We start from the raw sequence: 18,338 nt of genomic DNA, 5'->3' as shown, positions 1-18,338 counted from the left end.
CTTGGTGAAATACTGACCTACCCAGCAACTGGCTGACCCACCCAGTGACCTACCAGCTACTCAGTGCGACGCCAACCAACCCGTTGACCTACCACCCACCCAATGGCTGACTGACCTACCCAATGGCTTGCCAGTTGAGCTACTCAAACACCAATCAAGCTGATGATCAACCCAACCATCCAATGACCAACCAACCCACCTGGTGACCTATGAGCTGAGCTACCCAATGAAATGCTGACCAACCCACCCGCCTAACAACCAGCTAACAGAGCTACCCTATGAAAAGCCGACCAACCTGCCCGCCCAGTAACCTGCCAGCCAAGCTGTCGAATGAAACACCAACTGGCCCAACTGCCAACCAACCCAGCCACCTGATGACCTGCCAACTGAGCTACCCAATGAAATGCTGACCTACCAGTGACCTACCTGACAACACTGTGGTTTATTTAGCCCACCTAATGATCTACTTACCCAGTCAATGACTGCCTGGCTCACACAACAGTCCACCCAATGGCCTGATGACCTATCTAGTGACCTACCCATCTGCCCAATGACTTCCCGGCTCACACACTAGTTTGCCCAATGGCCCAATGACCTACCGAGCAACCTACCTAATGAACTCCTGGTTCATGCAACAGTTTACCCAATGGTCCAACGCCATACCTAGCAACCTAACAACACCCCCCACCCCCTCTGGATGACCTTCTGGCTCACACCAGTCTACCTAACGGCCTACCTAGCAACCTACCCACCGCCCAACAACCTCCCAGCTTACACAATAGTCTGCCCAACAGCGCGGCAATCTACCTAGCAACCCATCTGCCCAACGACCTCCCGAACCACACAACAGCCTACCCAGTGACCTATGCAGTGGCCTACCCAGTTACCTCCTGGTTCATGCAACAGTCTACCCAGTGACCTACCCAGTGACCTAGCAACCCACCCAAAGACCTCCTGGCTCACACCAACGTTCTAAAGACCTACTATCCACCTGCTGAACCACCTCCTAGCTCACACCAGTCTCTCCCAACGGCTTAATGACCTACCTAGCCAATGACCTACTGGCTCACACCAGTCTACCAGTGGCGTAACGACTTACCCACCTACTGAAGATCTCCCGGCTCACACCAGTCAACCCAATGGTCTAACAACCTACCTAGTGGCCTAACAACCCACTTGATGACCTCCTGGCGTGTACCAGTCTACCCAGTGGCCTAACACGACCTACCCACCCACTGAATGATCTTCTGGCTCCCACCATCTACCCAACGGCCTAATGGCCTACCTAGCAGCCTAACAACCCACCCAACGACTTCCTGGCTCATACCATCTACCCAATGATTACCTACTTAACAACCCACACAGCAACCTACTGGCTCACACCAGTCTACCCAATGACCTCCCCACCTGCCCACTGACCTCCCAGCTCAGGCAACAGCCACCACACTGGCTGACCTACCGACATCCCAGCCCTCCGCCCCCCCCCCCACAGGATATCCCTTCCCTATATATATATATATATATACATATACATATATATATATTTTTAATTGGCTCTTCTCGGCTTCCTCTGTGTACATATGTTAATAAGTTGTGGATTGGATACTTTGCGCCTGGCCCGGCGCCTTTTTATAAATGTCATTAAACTTTTATTGTACAAAAATCTCGAGAGCAGAGAAAGGAAGCGTTTGTAAACAGAGGGGGAGGCCCGGATGCCTGTGTTCTGCGTGGGGGGTTTCTTTGTGTGTGCTCTGGATGCCTGGGTTTTGAGTGTGTGTCCCAGATGCCTGGGTTCCTTGTGTGTGTATGTGTGTGTGTGGGCTCCCTGGCTGTTGTGGGGGTTGCGGGGAGCAATGGGGTGCAGCAGGGCACTGGGCACCAGGGCCTCGTGTCTCCACAGGGAACCACAGCACCCGAGTTGGAGGTCACACAGCTGCTCAGGCACCCTGCACTGGAAGTGGGGGAGGTGGCAGGGGCTGGGGGCCTGGACGCCTGGAGTCTGTCCCAGGGGAGAGGGGCCTGGGGGGTTGACGGCAGCAGGGCCCAGACGCCTGGGTTCTCAGGCAGGGGGAGGGCAGCTGGCATGGAGTTGAGGGGTGTGGGGGCACCCCAGACACCTGGGTCCCTTTCTCTGCCCCCCCCGCCCCGACAGCCACTGAGCCCGAGCTCTTACTAAAATACTTTATTAATTGCAGCCGCAGTAATTAACATCCCCCCTTGATGAACATCTTGGACCCGCAACAAATATGCAGGTCAGTCATGTCCCCCCAGATCCCGCCACCTGCCCAGATGCCTGGGACCCCAGGGCAACCTCATAATGGATAGCGCCGAGCCAGCAGCCCCAGGTCCTCATGGGCGCGCCGGGCCCAGTCACGGTGCAGGCGGCAGACCCAGTACCCCCACACCTTGGCGCCGAAGGCATTGGCAGGCGGGTGGGCATCGGGGGGCACCCACGGTCCTGGCAGTGCCACCCCCAGCTCTGCCGCCACGGCCTCGATGTGCCCAGCCAGGCCCCGGGCCTGCCGGGCACCTGCCTCCAGGCCTCGTAGCAGCTCAGCGGCCCCCGGGTTGAGTTGGGCCTGCTGGGCCCGCACGGAGCCCAGGAGTCCAGGCAGGGCAGCATAAGCAGCAGCCAGGCCTGCCAGGCGCTCGGCGTCCCCCCCTGGGGGCCGGGGCGGGGGCGGCAGGCCCAGCGGCGCGGGAGGGTGGAAGCTCGGGGTGCTAAAGGGGTCCCCTTGGTGCCGCACCTAGAAGAGAGGAGATGGAGTTGATGCGGGGGGGGGGGGGCAGGACACCTGGGTTCCCGTCACCTTTGACCCCTCCACTGGGGGGACAGGGGGGTCCGCCTGGGTCCTGGGCCCAGTGGCAGCGGGGCAGGAGGGATCTCCCTCCCTGTGCCATCAGTCAGTTCCAAATGCCTCTGCCCCCACCCCAGGGGATCCCAAGTGTCTGGGTCCCATCCCGGCCTCCATTAGGGTCCAGAGTGAACGGACCGGGCCTGGGATTTCCCCCCCTGCACCCCCACCCCAGGGACCCCAGGTGCCCGGGGTGTGCACCTCAATCCCCACTTCCCCCACCAATAGGCTCCAGAATGAACGGGGCAAAGCCTGGGATTCCCTCCAGCATGGGGCAGAGCAATCCCATCGCTCTCCCTGGGCACCCAGGGGACCAGGCGAGCCCCCTGCTACCCTCCCCCCCGCCCCGCGGCCACCACTCACATAGTCGGCCAGCAGCTGCTCGGCGCTGTGCTGAAGCAGCAGGCTCAGGCTCTCAGCCTGGCGCAGCATCTGGGCCAGGGCGCGGCGTGGTGTGGGCACCGGGGCTGGGGGCCGGTCCACTGCAGAGTGGGGAGGGCATGGCCTGGTCAGGGGCGCCCAGCTCTGGGGTGGGCATCAGCCCAGCATAACACTGTGATAGTGCTCAGATACACCCAGGTCTAGGGTGGGGTCCGACCCAATGTAACGCCCTGTTGGTGCTCGGATGTGCCCAGCTCGCGTAGGCACCAGCCCAGCGTAATGCCTTGATACAGCTTGCACGTGCCTGGCTCTGAGGCAGGCACTGGCCTAGCATAATGCCCTGTTGGTGCTTGGATGCACCCAGCTCTGGGGTGGACACCAGCCCAGCATAACACCCTGTTAGTGCCCCAGCTCTGCGGCAGGAGCCAGCCCAGTTTAATCCCCCCCCCCCGTGCTTGGGAACGTCTCGTTCTGTCGCGCCATTGTGCGGACCCAGGTGTCCGGAACGGGACGGGGGAGGGGGGCCTGCCCAGCCCAGAGAGCCCAGGTGTCCTGGCACCCGGCCTGCCCCACCCCCTCTGCGCTCCCAGCCGCCCCCCACACCCCACCCCAGGGACCCCAGGTGTCCGGGCCCCTGGAGCTAAGCAGGGATAGACCAAGTCAGCGCCTGGATGGGAGACCGCTGGGGGCAGGGCTGCGCACGCCTGGGTTCCCTAGTGGGGGGAGCAGGGGGTTTGGGAGCCCGGACACCTGGGCTCTCCTGGCGCCCCCATGTGTCCGTCACGCTCGCCTGGGTCAGCCTAGGACACTCCATGCCTGGCACAGGTTGGCTCGAGGGGCGGATCCTGGACGCCTGGGTTCTCGGGGTGGGGAGTGGGGGCAAGGGGCTCAGTTACCCCCAGAACCTGCCCCCCTCCATATTATCCCAGGGCTGCGGAGAGAAACCCAGGCGCTCGGGCCTGCCCCTGCTCCCACCCCCCAGGCCAGCTCCCCACCCAGGGAAACCGGGTGGCTGGGCTCCCCCCACACCTGAAGGGACCCAGGCGTCCGAGCTCCCAAACCCCCTGCTCCCCCACAGGGAACCCAGGCGCGCAGGCTCCTAAACCCCTTCCACCCCAGGGAACCCAGGCGCCCGGGCTCCTAAACCCCCTTCTCCCACCCCCCCACCCCGGCGTCTGGGCTCCCAGCTCACCCCAAGCCCTGGGGGACCCAGGTATTTGGGCTCCCAGAACCCCCTGCTCCCCCCGCAGGGAACCCCGGCGTCTGGGCCCTACCTGCCAGCACCTCCATGGCTCCGAGCTGCGCCCGAGCTGGGCCGCGGGGGCCTTATATGGCCCTGCCCCCCCCCCCCCCCTGGATTCCAGGCGTCTGAGCTCAGGACGCCTGGGTTCCCTGGGGCGGGGGAAGGGGGGGAGCAGGGGGTTCTGGGAGCCCGGACACCCAGGCTCGTTAGGGTGGGGGGTGGGAGTAGGGGGTTTGGGAACCCGGACGTCTGGGTTCTGTGGGGTGGGGGGAGTCCAGACCCCTGGCATCTATGCCTGTCCTCAGTTTCCCCCCAGGTGTCCAGGCTCCCAGAAGCCCCTGCTTCCCACCCCCCACCCAGAAAACCCGGGTGTCTGGGCTCCTAAACTCCCTACTCCCAGTCCCCCCCCCCCCGAGAACCCTGGTGTCGGGGTTCCCATTCCCCCCTGCTCCCACCCCAGCGGCCGGGCTCCTAAACCCTCTACCGCCTCCCACCCCGGACAACCCAGGTGTCAGGGCTCCCAGCCCATCTGCTCCCCCCCCCGAGAATCCAGGTGTTGGGGCTCCTAAACCCCCTACTCCCCCCACCCCCCCACCCCAGACAACCCAGGTGTCAGGGCTCTCAGCCCCCCTGCTCCCCCCCACCCCCACCGAGAACCCAGGTGTCAGGGCTCCTAAACCCCTACCCCCCCACCCCAGACAACCCAGGCTCCCAACCCCCATAGTCCCCCCCACCCCGAGAACCCCGGCATCTGGGCTCCCTCCCCCACCCCCCTCGGTGGTGCCCGGCAGAGAAGGGGTTAACTGCAGGCTTTCCCCCCTTGCAGGAGGAGCTGGGCCAGCAGCCAATGGGCAAGCAGCAGGGGCGGGACGGGGGGCTGCCATTGGGCGGGCAGGCAGCACTGCTCACGTCCTGGGCGGGGCCGGGCCCCAAGCCTGCACCCGGTGGGTGTGGGGGGACAAAGGGGCCCAGGCGCCTGGGTTCGGGGCGGGGGGGCTGGGCTCCCTGAGGGGGAAGCAGGGCATTCTGGGAGCCTGGACCCTGGGTTTGCCGGGCCGGGGTCACGGCATCCCTCAGGGGTCAGGGGTCAAGGGTCACGGTCCCCTGGGTCCTCTCTAACCGCCACCCCCCTTTGTCCCACAGGCCTCCAGCCTTGGCAGGAGCTGCAAAGGATTCTGGGAAACACCAGGAGGCCAGGGCAGCAATGGCAATGCCGACGACAGGGCTGGTTGCCGCGGCGACCCCGCAGACTCGGCCCCAGCGCTGGGAGGTGCGGAGCCACCAGGTCCTGCCCGGGCCTGGTGCCGCAAAGGATTGTGGGACGGCAGCGGCCATCTTGGCAGTGGGCACAGGGATGGCAGTCGTCGCGGACATGGGCTCCAACAGGGGCAGCAAGGCAGCAATCTTGGCAGCGGGTGCAGGGAAGGCGGTCGTCGTGGACACCGTGGGCCAGAAGGCGGCCATCTTGGGACGGGGTGGGGAAGCCATCTTGGCGCCAGGCCCCGCACCCACCTTGAGGGCCACAGAGGCAGCCAAGCCAAGGGCCCCGATGGCAGCCATCTTCAGGAAGGCCAAGCCAGCCAATCCTGGGACCAATACAGCAGCCATCTTGGACACGGATGTGGCGGCCATTTTGGAAGTGGCCAAAGCAGGTGGGCGCTCAGTGGCAGCCATCTTGGATACCGCCCAAGCTGCCACCCTGATGGTCCAGAAGGCGGCCATCTTGGAAACGGCCCACCTGAGGGCCAACAAGGTGGCCATGGTGGAAGAGGGCAAGGCTGCCACATCAGTGATGGGCCAGGCGGCCATCTTAAAAATAAACCCAGACACCAACCTGAGGGCCAACAAGGCAACCATGTTAGAAGCTGACAAGGCACCCACCCCAGGAGTGAATACGGATCAATCAACCACCCCGTGGGTGGCCATTTTGGAAACAGACATTGCAGGCACCTCAGCGGCGGGCATGGCAGCCATCTTGGAAGGGGGCCAGGCAGCCCTGTTGGAAAGGGACGAAGCAGCTATGTTGGAGACCTGGCGCCAGCGTTTCCGGGGCTTCCGCTACGAGGAGGCCCGGGGCCCACGGGAGGCCTGTGCCCGCCTACGACAACTCTTCCACCATTGGCTGGCACCTGAGCAGAGGCCCCGGGAGCAGGTGGTGGAGCTGCTGGTGCTGGAGCAGTTCCTGGCCATCCTGCCCATGGAGACGCAACGGTGGGTGCGGGCACGTGGGCCCTGGACCTGTGCCCAAGCAGTGGCCTGGGCTGAGGCCTTCGAGCGGGGGCGGCCGGACGCCGGGACCCAGGGCCCCGAGGTGAGAGCCGGCGTCCCCAGGTGGTTACCCGTGGTGCCTGTGTGGCCTGGACAGCATGACAGTGGCCATCTTGACATCCTCCCCATTGGAGGTGGCTCTCTTATCCCCCCCCAGTTGCCAGTGGCCATCTTGGACTCCTTCTGGTCATCAACGGCCATCTGGGCCCCGCTCTGGTCATCACCAGTAACCGTCTTGGTTGGTGGCGGCCATCTCGGTGTCCCCCACGCTTCTGGTTGCCGGGGTCCATCTAGGCTGCAGCCATCTTGGACCCCCCTTGCAGTTGGTGCTGGGAGCCACCTTGGCTTTCCTGTGATTGGATGTGGCCATCTTAGCCCCACCCCCAACTTGGAGCCAGCCATCGTGACCACCTGGTGGGTGGCAGCCATCTTGGCCTTACTGTGGTTGGCTGTGGCCACATTAGCCCCACCCTCAACTTGTAGGTGGCCACCTTGACCCCATCTTGGTTGCAAGCGGCCATCTTGCCCTTCCCCAGCCTGGTTGGATGCGGCCATCTTGGCCCCTCCAAACTCAGGGGCATCCCTCATGTTCCCCCATGTGGCGACGGCCATCTTGGCCCCCCTCATGGTTGGAGGAAGCCATCTTGGGCCCCCCTGGTTGCAGTTGGCCATCTTGGCCTGCCCCAGTTGGTGGTGGCAGCCATCTTGGCCCTCCCCAGCTGGCCAGACTCATGGTCCATATGGTTCTTTTCCCCTTGGGTTTGAAACCTGTCTCCCGCTCATTGCAGTGGCTGTCCCAGGTCCTGCTTCAGGGGGTTTCATCGGGGTTTGGCTTCTCTCGGGTTCTTCCTACACATTTAGTTTAATATTTTGGAGGGGTTGTGGCAGGGGGAGGCTTTTGTGGGGTTCGGATGCACGGGGGCCTTACTCTACCTTTATTTTCATGCTTTGGAGGGTTTGGGGGTTCATGGAGGGCTTAATTGCCTTGTTTCTGGTGGTTGGGGCTTTTGGGGGTTGGGTTTCCCTGGGCTCCTCCTGGGTCTTTATTTCTGTGTTTTTGATGTTCACAAGGATTTTCTTTTGGTTTCATTGGGTTCGGGTGAGTTTGTTTGAATGTCTTGGGGTTTTGTGGGTTTTGAGTTGGGTTTTGGGTGTTTTTGTGCTTTTCTCAGATTCCTGCTGGTTTGGGTTTGAATGTTTTGTGGGATTGTTATTGGTGTGGGATTTTCTGCTTTCATTGGGTTTTTGCTGGCTTTTCTCATGTTTGGGGGGTTTGGGTTTTTTTCTGCTTTCATTGGGTTCTTGCTTGTTTTGTGGGATTTGTAATGGGTTTGGGGGCTTTTTCTGCTTCTGGTGGGTTTTTCCTGGGTTTTCCCATGTTTTTTGGGGGGGGGGGGGCATTAATTGGGGTTTGGAAGGGTATTTCATTGGGTTGTTTCTATTTTTGTTCGGATGTCTTGGGGGGTTCATGGGTTTCATATTTGGATTTTGAGAGGGGTTGTTGGCTTTGTTGGTCCCTGCTGGTCTCTTCCAACCTTTCTGGGTGGCTGTGGGCTTCGGATGGTGTGCTTTGGGCGGGTTGGGGTTCATCAGGGGCTAATGGGCTTGTTTGGGGGGTTATTTTGTTTCCTTGGGTTTTTTCTTTTACCCGTTTAGGATTGGTTGGGGGGGTAGTATAGAGAGGGGTCTCTTTGCCAGGGTTGGGTTGGGGTTTTGGGTGGTTTTCTGGGTGGTGTTTTTAGGTTTTCTCCTCTCCTTCCTTGGTGGTTTTCTGGGTTTACTTTTTGAGGTTTCCTTCCCTTCCATTTCCTTTCCTGGTGGCTTGTCTGTCTTCCTTCCTTCCCTCCCGGTGGTTTTCTGGGCTGTCTTTGTGGGCTTGTCTTTTCTATTTTCTTTTGTCTCTTCTTTTCTTCTTCTTTTTCTTTCTCTTTCCTTCTTTTTTTTCTTTTGTATTTTCTCTTTTTCTTTCTTTTCCTTTTTCCCTTCTCTTTTTCCCTTTCCTTTCCTTTTCCTTTTCTTCTGCTTTCTTTTCTTTTCTTTCAGTGGTAAGATATACGTGTGTGTCTGTGAGTGTGCATATGGTGCTAGTGCCCAGTAACCCACCAAAGCCAAGATCTTGGTCTCCCAAGACTGACAGCTGCCAGTCAATACGCACACACGCGCGCACACACACATGCATATCTATATAACACACATACAGAGAATATATATATATATATATATATATATATGTATGTACAGAGATAATTTATAGACACACATGCACATATGCACATATAGATATCTGTAGATATAGAGAAATATATATATAAGAATACACACAACACACAAAATATAGGAGATACATAAATGTGCCTAGGTGCAGACATCTGTACCTCATCGTTCATGTTTCCTAGTTCGTTCCCGTGCCGCCCCCTCCCTTTGAAGCCCACGCAGGACGTCCCAGACCCGGCAGGAAGCGGCTCTTTCCCATTTTGTTTTGCCCCCGTCCCACGTTCCCACTTTCAGCCATTTCCACCCCACAAACCTGGCTCCAAAGTCATCCATTTCTGTCGTTTATGTCCCATTCTTTCCTAATAGATGAAGACTGGGGGGGGGGCAGCCGCTGGGATTTCCCACAATGCATCAGGCACCAGGAGCCCCTTCCCAGCATGCACTTGAGGCAGGTTGGAAAGTCTCCGTGGCATCCCACCATGCCTAAACCAGGAGGGAAGGTCTGGGGGGAGCGGCTGGGATTCCCCCCACAATGCCCTGGGGCAGGAGCTGGGATGGGGGCACCCGCAGCCCGGTGCTGAGCAGTGCCCCCGGTGGTCGCAGACGGTGGTGTCGTTCGAGGACGTGGCCGTGCGCTTCTCCCCGGACGAGTGGCACCTCCTGGACGACGGGCAGCGGCGGCTCTACCGGGACGTCCTGCGGGAGAACTACAGCCATGTGCGGTCACTGGGTAAGGAGGAGGCAGTCCCACCCCCCACTTCCTGTCCTATCTGTCCTGCCCGCCCACTTCCTGTCTCTCTCCCACACCCCTGCGCAGGGTTCCCTGTCCCCGACTTGGCCGTCATCTTCCGGATGGAGCGAGGCGAGGAGCCGTGGCCCCCAGGCCTCCCTGCAGGTGAGTGGCCATGGGGGCAAGGCCAGGCCCCCACCTTCTCCCATCCCGCAGGTCCAGGCTGGGCCGTCGACTCCGATTCGGATCTGCCTCCAATTAGGAGACTTCCCTCTACCCCGCTCTGATTCGTAGGTACCAAGAGTGACAACCAAGAGGAGGAGAGGGCCATGACTCCAAGACCTCCAGCATCCCAGAATCCTCCACCAGTGGCAGAGCCCTGTGGGACCCTCCTATCCCAGCACCCGGCACACCTGCACCACCCCCCGACGTGCCCCAGTTGTGGCAAAACCTTCTGGCACCGCGATAGCCCTTCCCGGAGTGCCGGGTGCCCCAGGACCCCCGCCCCCGCAGCACCCAAAGCCACTGGGAGTCCCCACCTGGCCTGCCGGGGCTGGATCCGGTGCGATGGCTGCTGCCGGGGCCTTGTGGGCGTGCACCTTTGTCGCCGTGGTGGGGGCTCCCAAGGGAAGGCGGCCGAGGACGATGCACGCACGAGAGAAGAGCACCAGGAGGACCCAGACCTAAGCTCGGCGCTTAAGAGTGGGCACGAAGCTGAGCGCGACATCCGGGACCCTGCTGGCTGCCCGGGGATGAGATTGAGTGCCCTGGAGGCTATCGGCTGCGGACCCGGCGAAGGAGAGATGGTAGAGGGTCCCGGTGTGGCTGGGCCCACCGGAGAGGGCATGCCAGAGGGCGGAGGGCTCGGCCTGGAAGAAACAGGGCCCCAAACACCAGCCATGCCCCGGCGCTTCCAGTGCGGGGAGTGCGGGAAGAGCTTCGTGCACGGGTCGAGCCTCTCGCGGCACCGGCGGCGGCACGCCCGGGACCCCGCCTACCCGTGCCGGGACTGCCGGCTGGCCTTCCCCACGCCTGGGCGGCTCCAGCAGCACCGGCGCGGCCACCTCCGGGCCACTGTCCCCCACCAGTGCCCCGAGTGCGGGAAGCGCTTCGGCTACCGCTCCAAGCTGGCCCGGCACCAGCGAACGCACACGGGCGAGCGCCCCTACCGCTGTGGGGACTGCGGCAAGGCCTTCGCCGATGCCTCCACCTGCCTGCGGCACCGGCGCGCCCACCCTGGCAGCCCCCGGGCCCTGCCCCCGCAGTGGGAGGGCACTGGGGCTGGGGTCGACTTGTGCAAGGAGAGTGCCGAGCTCCCCTTGGTCATGGAAGTCAACAGCATTGAGGAATTGGCCAATGGAGAGGACAGCCAGAAGGGCATCATGGGGCTGTCGGGCAGGCAAGGGCTCATCCCATTGGTCATGGAAGTCAGTGGTGGTGAGCAGCTGGCCAATGGGGAGGAGAGCCAGAAGAGCATCATGGGGCTGTCGCCCAGACAGAGAGTCCTCCCGTTGGTCATGGAAGTTGACAGAATTGAGAGGGCAGCCAATGGGGACAAGAGCCCAAAGGGCATTGTGGAACTATCGGCCAGGCAAGGACTCATCCCATTGGCCATGGACGCAAACGGCGCTGAGGCACTGGCCAACAGGGAAGGCACCCAGGAGGGCAAAGCAGAGCCCAGCCTCACGGGCGACCTCCCCCCGAGCAGGATGGACCCCCCGCCCTTGGCCACGGAGCGCTCAGCCAACGAGATCCCAGCGTTTCCCACCACATGGCGCCTTCATCAGGTCACAGCGGGGCCCGGGCCTGGAGAAGACATGTCCGCCCGGGAGGGCCTCCAATGGCCAGGGAGACCCGTGGCGACCCAGGAGGATGTGGAAGGTGTGTCTGCTACTGCGGGCACCTGGGAGGACAAGAGCATCTACCTCAGGCCAGGCGAGGAGGCCACCCGCGGCCACGACCCAGCAGGCCCGGGTCTCTCCCCAGCGCCCCCCAAACGTTTCCGATGCGGGGAGTGCGGGAAGAGCTTCGTGCACGGGTCGAGCCTCTCGCGGCACCGGCGGCGGCACGCCCGGGACCCCGCCTACCCGTGCCGGGACTGCTGGCTGGCCTTCCCCACGCCTGGGCGGCTCCAGCAGCACCGGCACGGCCACCTCCGGGCCACTGTCCCCCACCAGTGCCCCGAGTGCGGGAAGCGCTTCGGCTACCGCTCCAAGCTGGCCCGGCACCAGCGAACGCACACGGGCGAGCGCCCCTACCGCTGTGGGGACTGCGGCAAGGCCTTCGCCGATGCCTCCACCTGCCTGCGGCACCGGCGCGCCCACCCTGGCAGCCCCCGGGCCCTGCCCCCACTGGGGGTTGACCTGTGCAAGGAGGATGCTGAGCTCCCATTGCTCATGGAAGTCAACAGCGTTGAGGAGTTGGCCAACGGAGAGGACAGCCAGAAGGGCATCATGGGGCTGTCGGGCAGGCAAGGGCTCATCCCATTGGTCATGGAAGTCAGTGGTGGTGAGCAGCTGGCCAGTGAGGAGGAGAGCCAGCAGAGCACCACGGGGGTGTCGGCCAGGCAGGGATTCCTCCCAGGCATCGTGGAAGTCAACGGCATTAAGCGCTTGGGGGCCGAGCGGGTGCGGAGCCAGGGGGATGTCTTGGGGCTGTCGGCCAGGCCTGGGCTCCTCCCACTGGTCGTTAAAGTCAGTGGCATCGAGGGGTTGGCCAACGGAGAGCCCAGCCCAGTAGACAACCTGGCCACCGGCAGGGCGGCCATCATAGCTATCAATGGCTTGGCCAACAGGAAGGCAGTCGCTGCCACCGCCGGGGAAGACTTGCACACTACAGAGCTCCTCCAAGAGCCAATCCGGAGCCTTGGCCCCGCCCCATGGGCCCCTCTCCCCGCCCCCCGGCCCCTCCCACCCACAGTCGCCAAGCGCTACCGGTGCAAGGACTGCGGAAAAACCTTCATCCACAGCTCCAGCCTGTCGCGGCACCGCCGGCGGCACGCCCGGGACCAGCCCTACCCGTGCCGCGACTGCTGGCTGGGCTTCTCCACGCCGGGCCGGCTCCAGCAGCACCAGCGCGCTGGCTGCGGGGATGCCACCTACCCCTGCCCGGGGCACACGCCTGACCTCCTCCGCCCCCCGGAGCTGCCGCAGCTCCTGTTCTGATTGGACAGCTGCCGCTGGGTCCTGCCCTCCCCGCCACGAGGAGATCTCTTCTGCCACTGCCGGGGCCGCCGGCCTGCGCGGGGCGCCTCGGGACCCTTTGTTCTGCCTCCAGCAAGGCCGGGATCCCACTGCTCCCACCATCTTGCGGGGGTCGCCGGCGCCCTCTCCGGTCCCCCCCAGGGCTGGGGTAGGCCAGGGCACGGCGTGAGGGGCGACCGGGCGGGTCTCCCCGCCTTGTCCCTGCCGGGACGGCCCTTCTCCACATCGTGGCCCTCAGCCTTGCCGGGGGCGGGAGAGGAGGCCGGGGTGGGGGTTGTGTGCCGGGGCCGGACAGCGACCTCTGCCCCCGCCGTCGCAGCCCGACCCAGGCGGGCAATAAACCGGTCTTTTCTAGCGCTGGCGTCCACCGCTGCCTGTCTCGGGAAGGGGCGGGTTGGGGGGGCGCCGGTGGCCGCGCTCGGCCTTGGGCTTGGGGCGGGGCAGGCGGCGGCGTCAGCGGCGGCGGAGCCGGGCGGGCCCAGAAGCCCCCGCGGCCCGGGAGAGACTGGAGCGGACAGGTAGGGAGGGGCGGGGCCACGCCGTGCTCCTCCCCCGGGGTCAGCGCGCCCGAGCAGGAGGCGGGGCTGGGAGGCTGGAGCCGCAAAGCGTGCCGGGACGTGTAGTGTGGGGGGCAGGACTCGCCCGCGGGGCGGGGCGGGGCGGGGCCGGCTCGAGCCGCGCCGCCGCAGGAGGCAGGGAAGACCCGCGGGGCCCGAGCAGGGGGCGAAAGGGTTAAGGAGCACAGAGTTGCGGGCGCAGAGGGGCGCGGGAAGTGACGTGTGCGAGGGAGGGGGTGGGCTCCGGCCGGGCCCCTCCCTCCCGGCCCCAGTCACCGTCGGCCCGGCCCCGCGAGCGCTGCGCTGCGCTGCGGCGGGCAGGGACCCCCCCCCCCCCCGGGACTCCGGCGGCCGCGCCCCCAAACCCCTGCTCCCCGCCGGGACACCAAGGAGGCCGGGCTCCCAGACGCCCCCGGGCCCCGGGCATCCGCGCTCCCAGACCCCCGCCCGCCCGCCCGCCCGCGGCGCGCCCTGCGGCCAAGCGGGGGCAGACCTTGTCGGCGCCTGGACGGGACCGCGGCCGCCCGCCCGCGTGCCGCCGGGGCTGGGAGCGGGGGCGGGCGGGGGTCTTTCCCGGCGGTCACGCTGCGTTCGCCCCCCAGGTTGTCCAGCCCCGCCCGCGCCGCCGGCATGGAGCCGGGGCACAAGGACGCCCGCGCCCCCGGCACAGGTAAGGAAGGGGCGGGGGCCCCGCCTGCTCTGTCTGTCCAGCTCCGCGCGCCGCCCGAGCCCTCTGTCCGTCTGCACGCGCACCCGCCGTCTCCCCGGCCATCTCTCTCGCTCTGTGTCCATCCGTTCGGCGTCCCCCGTCTGCAGCGTGTCCGTCTGTCTCCGCCTGCGTGTCTCTCTGCATCTGTCTGTCCGTCCCTCTCTGGGTGTCCGTCTATTCGATGTCACTGTCTCGATGCGTCTCCCCCCGCGACACGTCCGTCCGCCCGTCTCTCTGCACCTCTGTCTCCATCCGCCTATTCCACATCTGCAGGTGTATCCATCCACACTTACTGCGCTTTAATTTTGGTAACCGAGAACGACCGTGCAGTGCAGGCGTGCAACCACACACGCACGCCCGTACTGCGCAGGGCCTCGGACAACTTACACCAACGTGGGCGGCAGTGTGAGCCCTGCATCACACAGGGATCAAATTGACACTCGAGTTGTGACTGCACAGTAACGCACGTGTAGACGCCTTACTGTGCAGTAACCCAGTAGTGTGTGTGGACTGATGTGGGACTAACCTGAGTCCCATGCCAGTCCAGACATGGCATTAACACGCTTTAACACAGGCCCGTGTAGATGCCAGCTTATCCCCGCTTACCCTGCAGCAGTTTGCTCTTCGGTATCTACCTGCAGCACTTTACTCCACAGTAAATGCTTGTGTAGAGGCTGCCTGTCTGTCTGTCTGCATGTGTCTCCATCTACTAGATGTCCCTCTCTGTCTGCCCTTGTCTCCCTCCGTTTCTCCCTGACTGTGCCTGTCTCCCTTGCAGAGCCATGGCCCGCGGTGGCCGCCCCCACCCCCCCGGCCCCGGGCACCGGGTCACGGCGGGGCCCGGGAGAGCGCCCCTTCGCGTGCGGGGACTGCGGCAAGGCCTTTGGGCAGTGGTCGAAGCTGCAGCGGCACCGGCGGGTGCACACGGGCGAGCGCCCCAACACCTGCCCCGACTGCGGCAAGGGCTTCACGCAGAGCTCGCACCTGGTCCAGCACCGGCGCACGCACACGGGCGAGAAGCCGTACCGCTGCGCCCATTGCGCCAAGGCCTTCAGCTGGAGCTCCAACCTGGCCCAGCACCTGCGCACCCACACCGGTGAGAAGCCCTACCAGTGCCGTGACTGCGGCAAGGCCTTCAGCCAGAGCACCAACCTCATCAAGGTAGGGCTGGGCCGGGGGGTCCCAGGCATGCGGGCTCCACTCTGATGGCCTGTGGGGGACCCAGGTGTCCGGGCTTTTGACCCCCGCCTCTTCCAGGTGAGCCAGGCTCCCAACCCGCCAGCCTTTCCCGGAGAGTGTGGGTCACATCCGTAGGACCCAGCACTGAGGTTATCTGGGGGGGAGCAGTGGGGCTGGGAGTCTGGATGCCTGGGTTCTGTGGGGTGGGAGCGGGGTGAGACCAGTGGGGCTGGGAGCCCATATGTGGGGGGGTGGGGGCAGGGAGCCCGGACCCCTGGGTTCTCGGGTGCAGGGGGGCAGGAGCAGGGGCGCTGGGAGCCTGGATTCTCGACCTGAACACCCCCCCCATCTCCCCCCCCACCAGCACCAGCGGTCGCACACGGGCGAGAAGCCGTACCGCTGCGCCGCCTGCCCCAAGAGCTTCTACCGCAGCTCGGACCTGCTGCAGCACCAGGCCACGCACTCGGGCGAGCGGCCCTTCAAGTGCCCGACCTGCGGCAAGGGCTTTACGCAGAGCGCTAATCTGGTGAAGCACCGCAAGATCCACGCCGGCGAGAAGCCCTTCCGCTGTGGCGACTGCGGCAAGACCTTCATCCAGAGCTCGGAGCTCATCCAGCACCAGCGCACGCACACGGGCGAGAAGCCGTACGAGTGCCCCACGTGCCGCAAGTCCTTTGGGCACAGCGCCACGCTGGTCAAGCACCAGCGCCTGCACATGGGGGTGGAGCCCTACCAGTGCCCCACCTGCCGCAAGACCTTCGGGCTCAGCTCGGCTCTGGCCCGGCACCAGCGCAGCCACACGGAGGCCCGGCCCCACGCCTGTGCCGAATGTGGACAGAGCTTCAGCCTGGCCTCCAACCTCACCCTGCACCTCCGCATCCACCGCGGGGAGAAGCCATACCGCTGCGGGGACTGCGGCAAGGCCTTCGGCATGAGCTCCACCCTCATCCGGCACCAGCGCATCCACACGGGGGAGAAGCCCTACCAGTGCCCCGACTGCGGGAAGAGCTTTGTGCGCAGCTCCCACCTGGTCCAGCACCGCCGCACGCACACGGGCGAGAAACCGTACCGGTGCCGCGAGTGCGGCAAGCGCTTCTCCCAGAGCTCCAACCTCATCACCCACGAGCGCATCCACATGGAGGAGCGGCCCCACGTCTGCCGGTCCTGTGGCGACCGCTTTGCCCGGCCTGAGGAGCTGCGCCAGCACCGCCGTGGGCAGCACGGCGAGGCGGTGGAGGAAGAGGACGACGAGGCGCCAGCCGTGCTCATCTGTGGCGGGTGCGGGCAGAGCTTTGGGGACCAGGTGGCGTTGACACGGCACCTGGATACCCACCAGGATTGCCGGGAGAGGCCGGGCCCTGATCGGGACCGGGAGATCCCACCTGGGGCTGTCCAGGAGTCGGGGGAAGTCCAGGAGATCCTGCCCGGTGATGCCGTGGAGTCCAGCCAGATCCAACCGGGAGGTCCCTGTGGGGTCAGCGAGGTCCAGAAGATCCAATCAAGGGGTCCCCGGAGGTCACGGGAAGGCCACGACCTCCAGCCCAGCGACGGAGGGACCGGTGGAGACCACTCAACGTTGACGCAACACCTGGACATTCATGAGTCTTGCCAGGCCACACCAGGGCCCCAGTCAGAGAGCCCATTGGGGTCCAGCCAGGCCCAATCGGATAGTCCCGTGGGGCCCGACCAAGCTCCGAAGATCCAATCCAGTCTCATTTGCAACGCATGCGGGGAGACTTTTGGAGACCACGCAACGTTGACACAACATCTGGACGCTCCCAAGTCTTGCCCCTTGGAGAGGGGGCAAGCAGGGGCTCTTGTGGCAGCTGGGGAAGCCCGGCAGGCCCAACCTGGAAGCCCATCAAGCCCTGACCAATGTGGCCTCATCTGCGATGGATGTGGGGAAAGCTTTGGAGACCGACTGACAGCACCAGCGTCGTGCTGGCTGCCCACGATGGTAGGATCCCCGGTGCCCGGAGAGGTCGAGGACAGGGGGAGCCGACCCCAGGAGCTCTTAGAGGGGACGTTTGCAGACCTCCTGCCCCCGCCCCCACGCCGGGAGCCCGGGGGGGCCCCTGCGCCGTGCCCCGGGTGCGGGGAGCTGTGCCGCGACGCGGCGGACCTGGCGCGCCACCACATCGGCCACATGCGCGAGAAGCTCTTCTCCTGCCCTGACTGCTCCCGGACCTTCGGGGACATCGCGGCGCTGACTCAGCACCAGCGCGACCACATCCGCCAGCGGCTCGGTAGCACCGGGGCACGGCGGGAGACCCCCAAGATGGCTGCCCGCCCCGCCAAGATGGCCGCCCTCCGGCGCCGCGAGAGCTTCCCGGGTCACGACCCTTGCCTCGCCGTCTCCACCGCCTTCGGGGACGACGGAGGGGACCCGGCTCCAGAGCCCCGTGCCCAGGGCGGGGGCCAGGGGCCGGGGCCGCGAGGGGCCGGCGCGGGGCGGAAGCGCCTGCGGGAGGACTCCGTGCTGCTGCGGCACCTAAGGAACCACGTGGGGGACGGGCCGTGAGGGCGCCGGGCCGGGCGGGCGGGCGGGCGGGGGTGTGCCCCGCCGGAGGGCAGGGGAGGGTAGCTGGGGGGGCAGAGTAGGCCGTGGGGCAAGTAGGGGTAGGACGCGGAGGGGAGACGGGGCCGGGCCGGTAGAGACGCCGCACGGCGCCGCGTGCTCCTGTCGCCCGCCCTGTGCACTGCCACCACCACCGCCAGCGCCCGGGACAGGACGGCGGGGCGGGGCGGGGCGGGGAGAGCCGCCTGGGTCGCCGCCCCGCTCCGCTCTGCGCGTGGCGAGCCTGACGGGGCGCGGCGGCGGCGCGGGGCAGAGTGGCGGCGGCGGGCGAGGGCACCGGGCCGAGGACCTGTGTCCTTCGACCTCCGTGCGAGCTCCCGGGGAGCCTCCAGCAGCAGCGCGGCGGTGGCGGGCGGTGCGGTGCGGTGCGCTCGTGTCTCCTCATTAAAGTCCTGCTGACGGCAGCGCGGCGGTGGCTCGC

At 64.9% G+C, this 18,338-nt stretch overlaps 2 protein-coding genes across 3 annotated transcripts; one reads left to right on the top strand and one right to left on the bottom strand.

Moving 5' to 3' along the window:
- The first annotated feature begins 2,128 nt into the window (after positions 1 to 2,128).
- Positions 2,129 to 18,321, top strand: LOC106739355 (uncharacterized). The gene is made up of 9 exons (XM_059731296.1): positions 2,129 to 2,252; positions 5,623 to 6,790; positions 9,565 to 9,691; positions 9,779 to 9,856; positions 9,986 to 12,848; positions 14,054 to 14,121; positions 14,434 to 14,553; positions 14,939 to 15,321; positions 15,704 to 18,321. Exons 1-9 carry the CDS (start codon positions 2,221 to 2,223, stop codon positions 17,858 to 17,860), a joined length of 6,996 nt encoding a protein of 2,331 aa, XP_059587279.1. The 5' UTR covers positions 2,129 to 2,220; the 3' UTR covers positions 17,861 to 18,321.
- CTF1 (cardiotrophin 1) lies at positions 2,168 to 4,883 on the bottom strand. 2 transcript variants are annotated; one of them, XM_059731577.1, is made up of 3 exons: positions 4,511 to 4,883; positions 3,219 to 3,360; positions 2,168 to 2,747 (listed from the first exon to the last, which is right to left on the bottom strand). In XM_059731577.1, exons 2-3 carry the CDS (start codon positions 3,285 to 3,287, stop codon positions 2,313 to 2,315), a joined length of 504 nt encoding a protein of 167 aa, XP_059587560.1. In that variant the 5' UTR covers positions 3,288 to 3,360; positions 4,511 to 4,883; the 3' UTR covers positions 2,168 to 2,312. The 2 variants fall into 2 exon arrangements, with proteins under 2 accessions (XP_059587560.1, XP_059587559.1); XM_059731576.1 differs by having other exon boundaries at positions 3,219 to 3,337.
- Positions 18,322 to 18,338: the final 17 nt, after the last annotated feature.

The sequence above is a fragment of the Alligator mississippiensis genome, chromosome 7 (assembly GCF_030867095.1).
Source record: "Alligator mississippiensis isolate rAllMis1 chromosome 7, rAllMis1, whole genome shotgun sequence".
In the NCBI taxonomy this organism is placed as follows: domain Eukaryota; kingdom Metazoa; phylum Chordata; order Crocodylia; family Alligatoridae; genus Alligator; species Alligator mississippiensis.
This window is presented reverse-complemented; position numbering and strand designations above follow the sequence as displayed.

Bases quoted from the DNA above. Each gene is read 5' to 3' on its own strand.
- LOC106739355 (XM_059731296.1), top strand. From the start codon at position 2,221: ATGAACATCTTGGACCCGCAACAAATATGCAG. The intron at 12,849-14,053 runs GTTCTGATTGGA...TTCGCCCCCCAG, and splicing joins CCGGAGCTGCCGCAGCTCCT to GTTGTCCAGCCCCGCCCGCG. The intron at 15,322-15,703 runs GTAGGGCTGGGC...CCCCCCCACCAG, and splicing joins AGAGCACCAACCTCATCAAG to CACCAGCGGTCGCACACGGG.
- CTF1 (XM_059731576.1), bottom strand. The intron at 2,748-3,218 runs GTGAGTGGTGGC...CCTCTCTTCTAG, and splicing joins AGCAGCTGCTGGCCGACTAT to GTGCGGCACCAAGGGGACCC.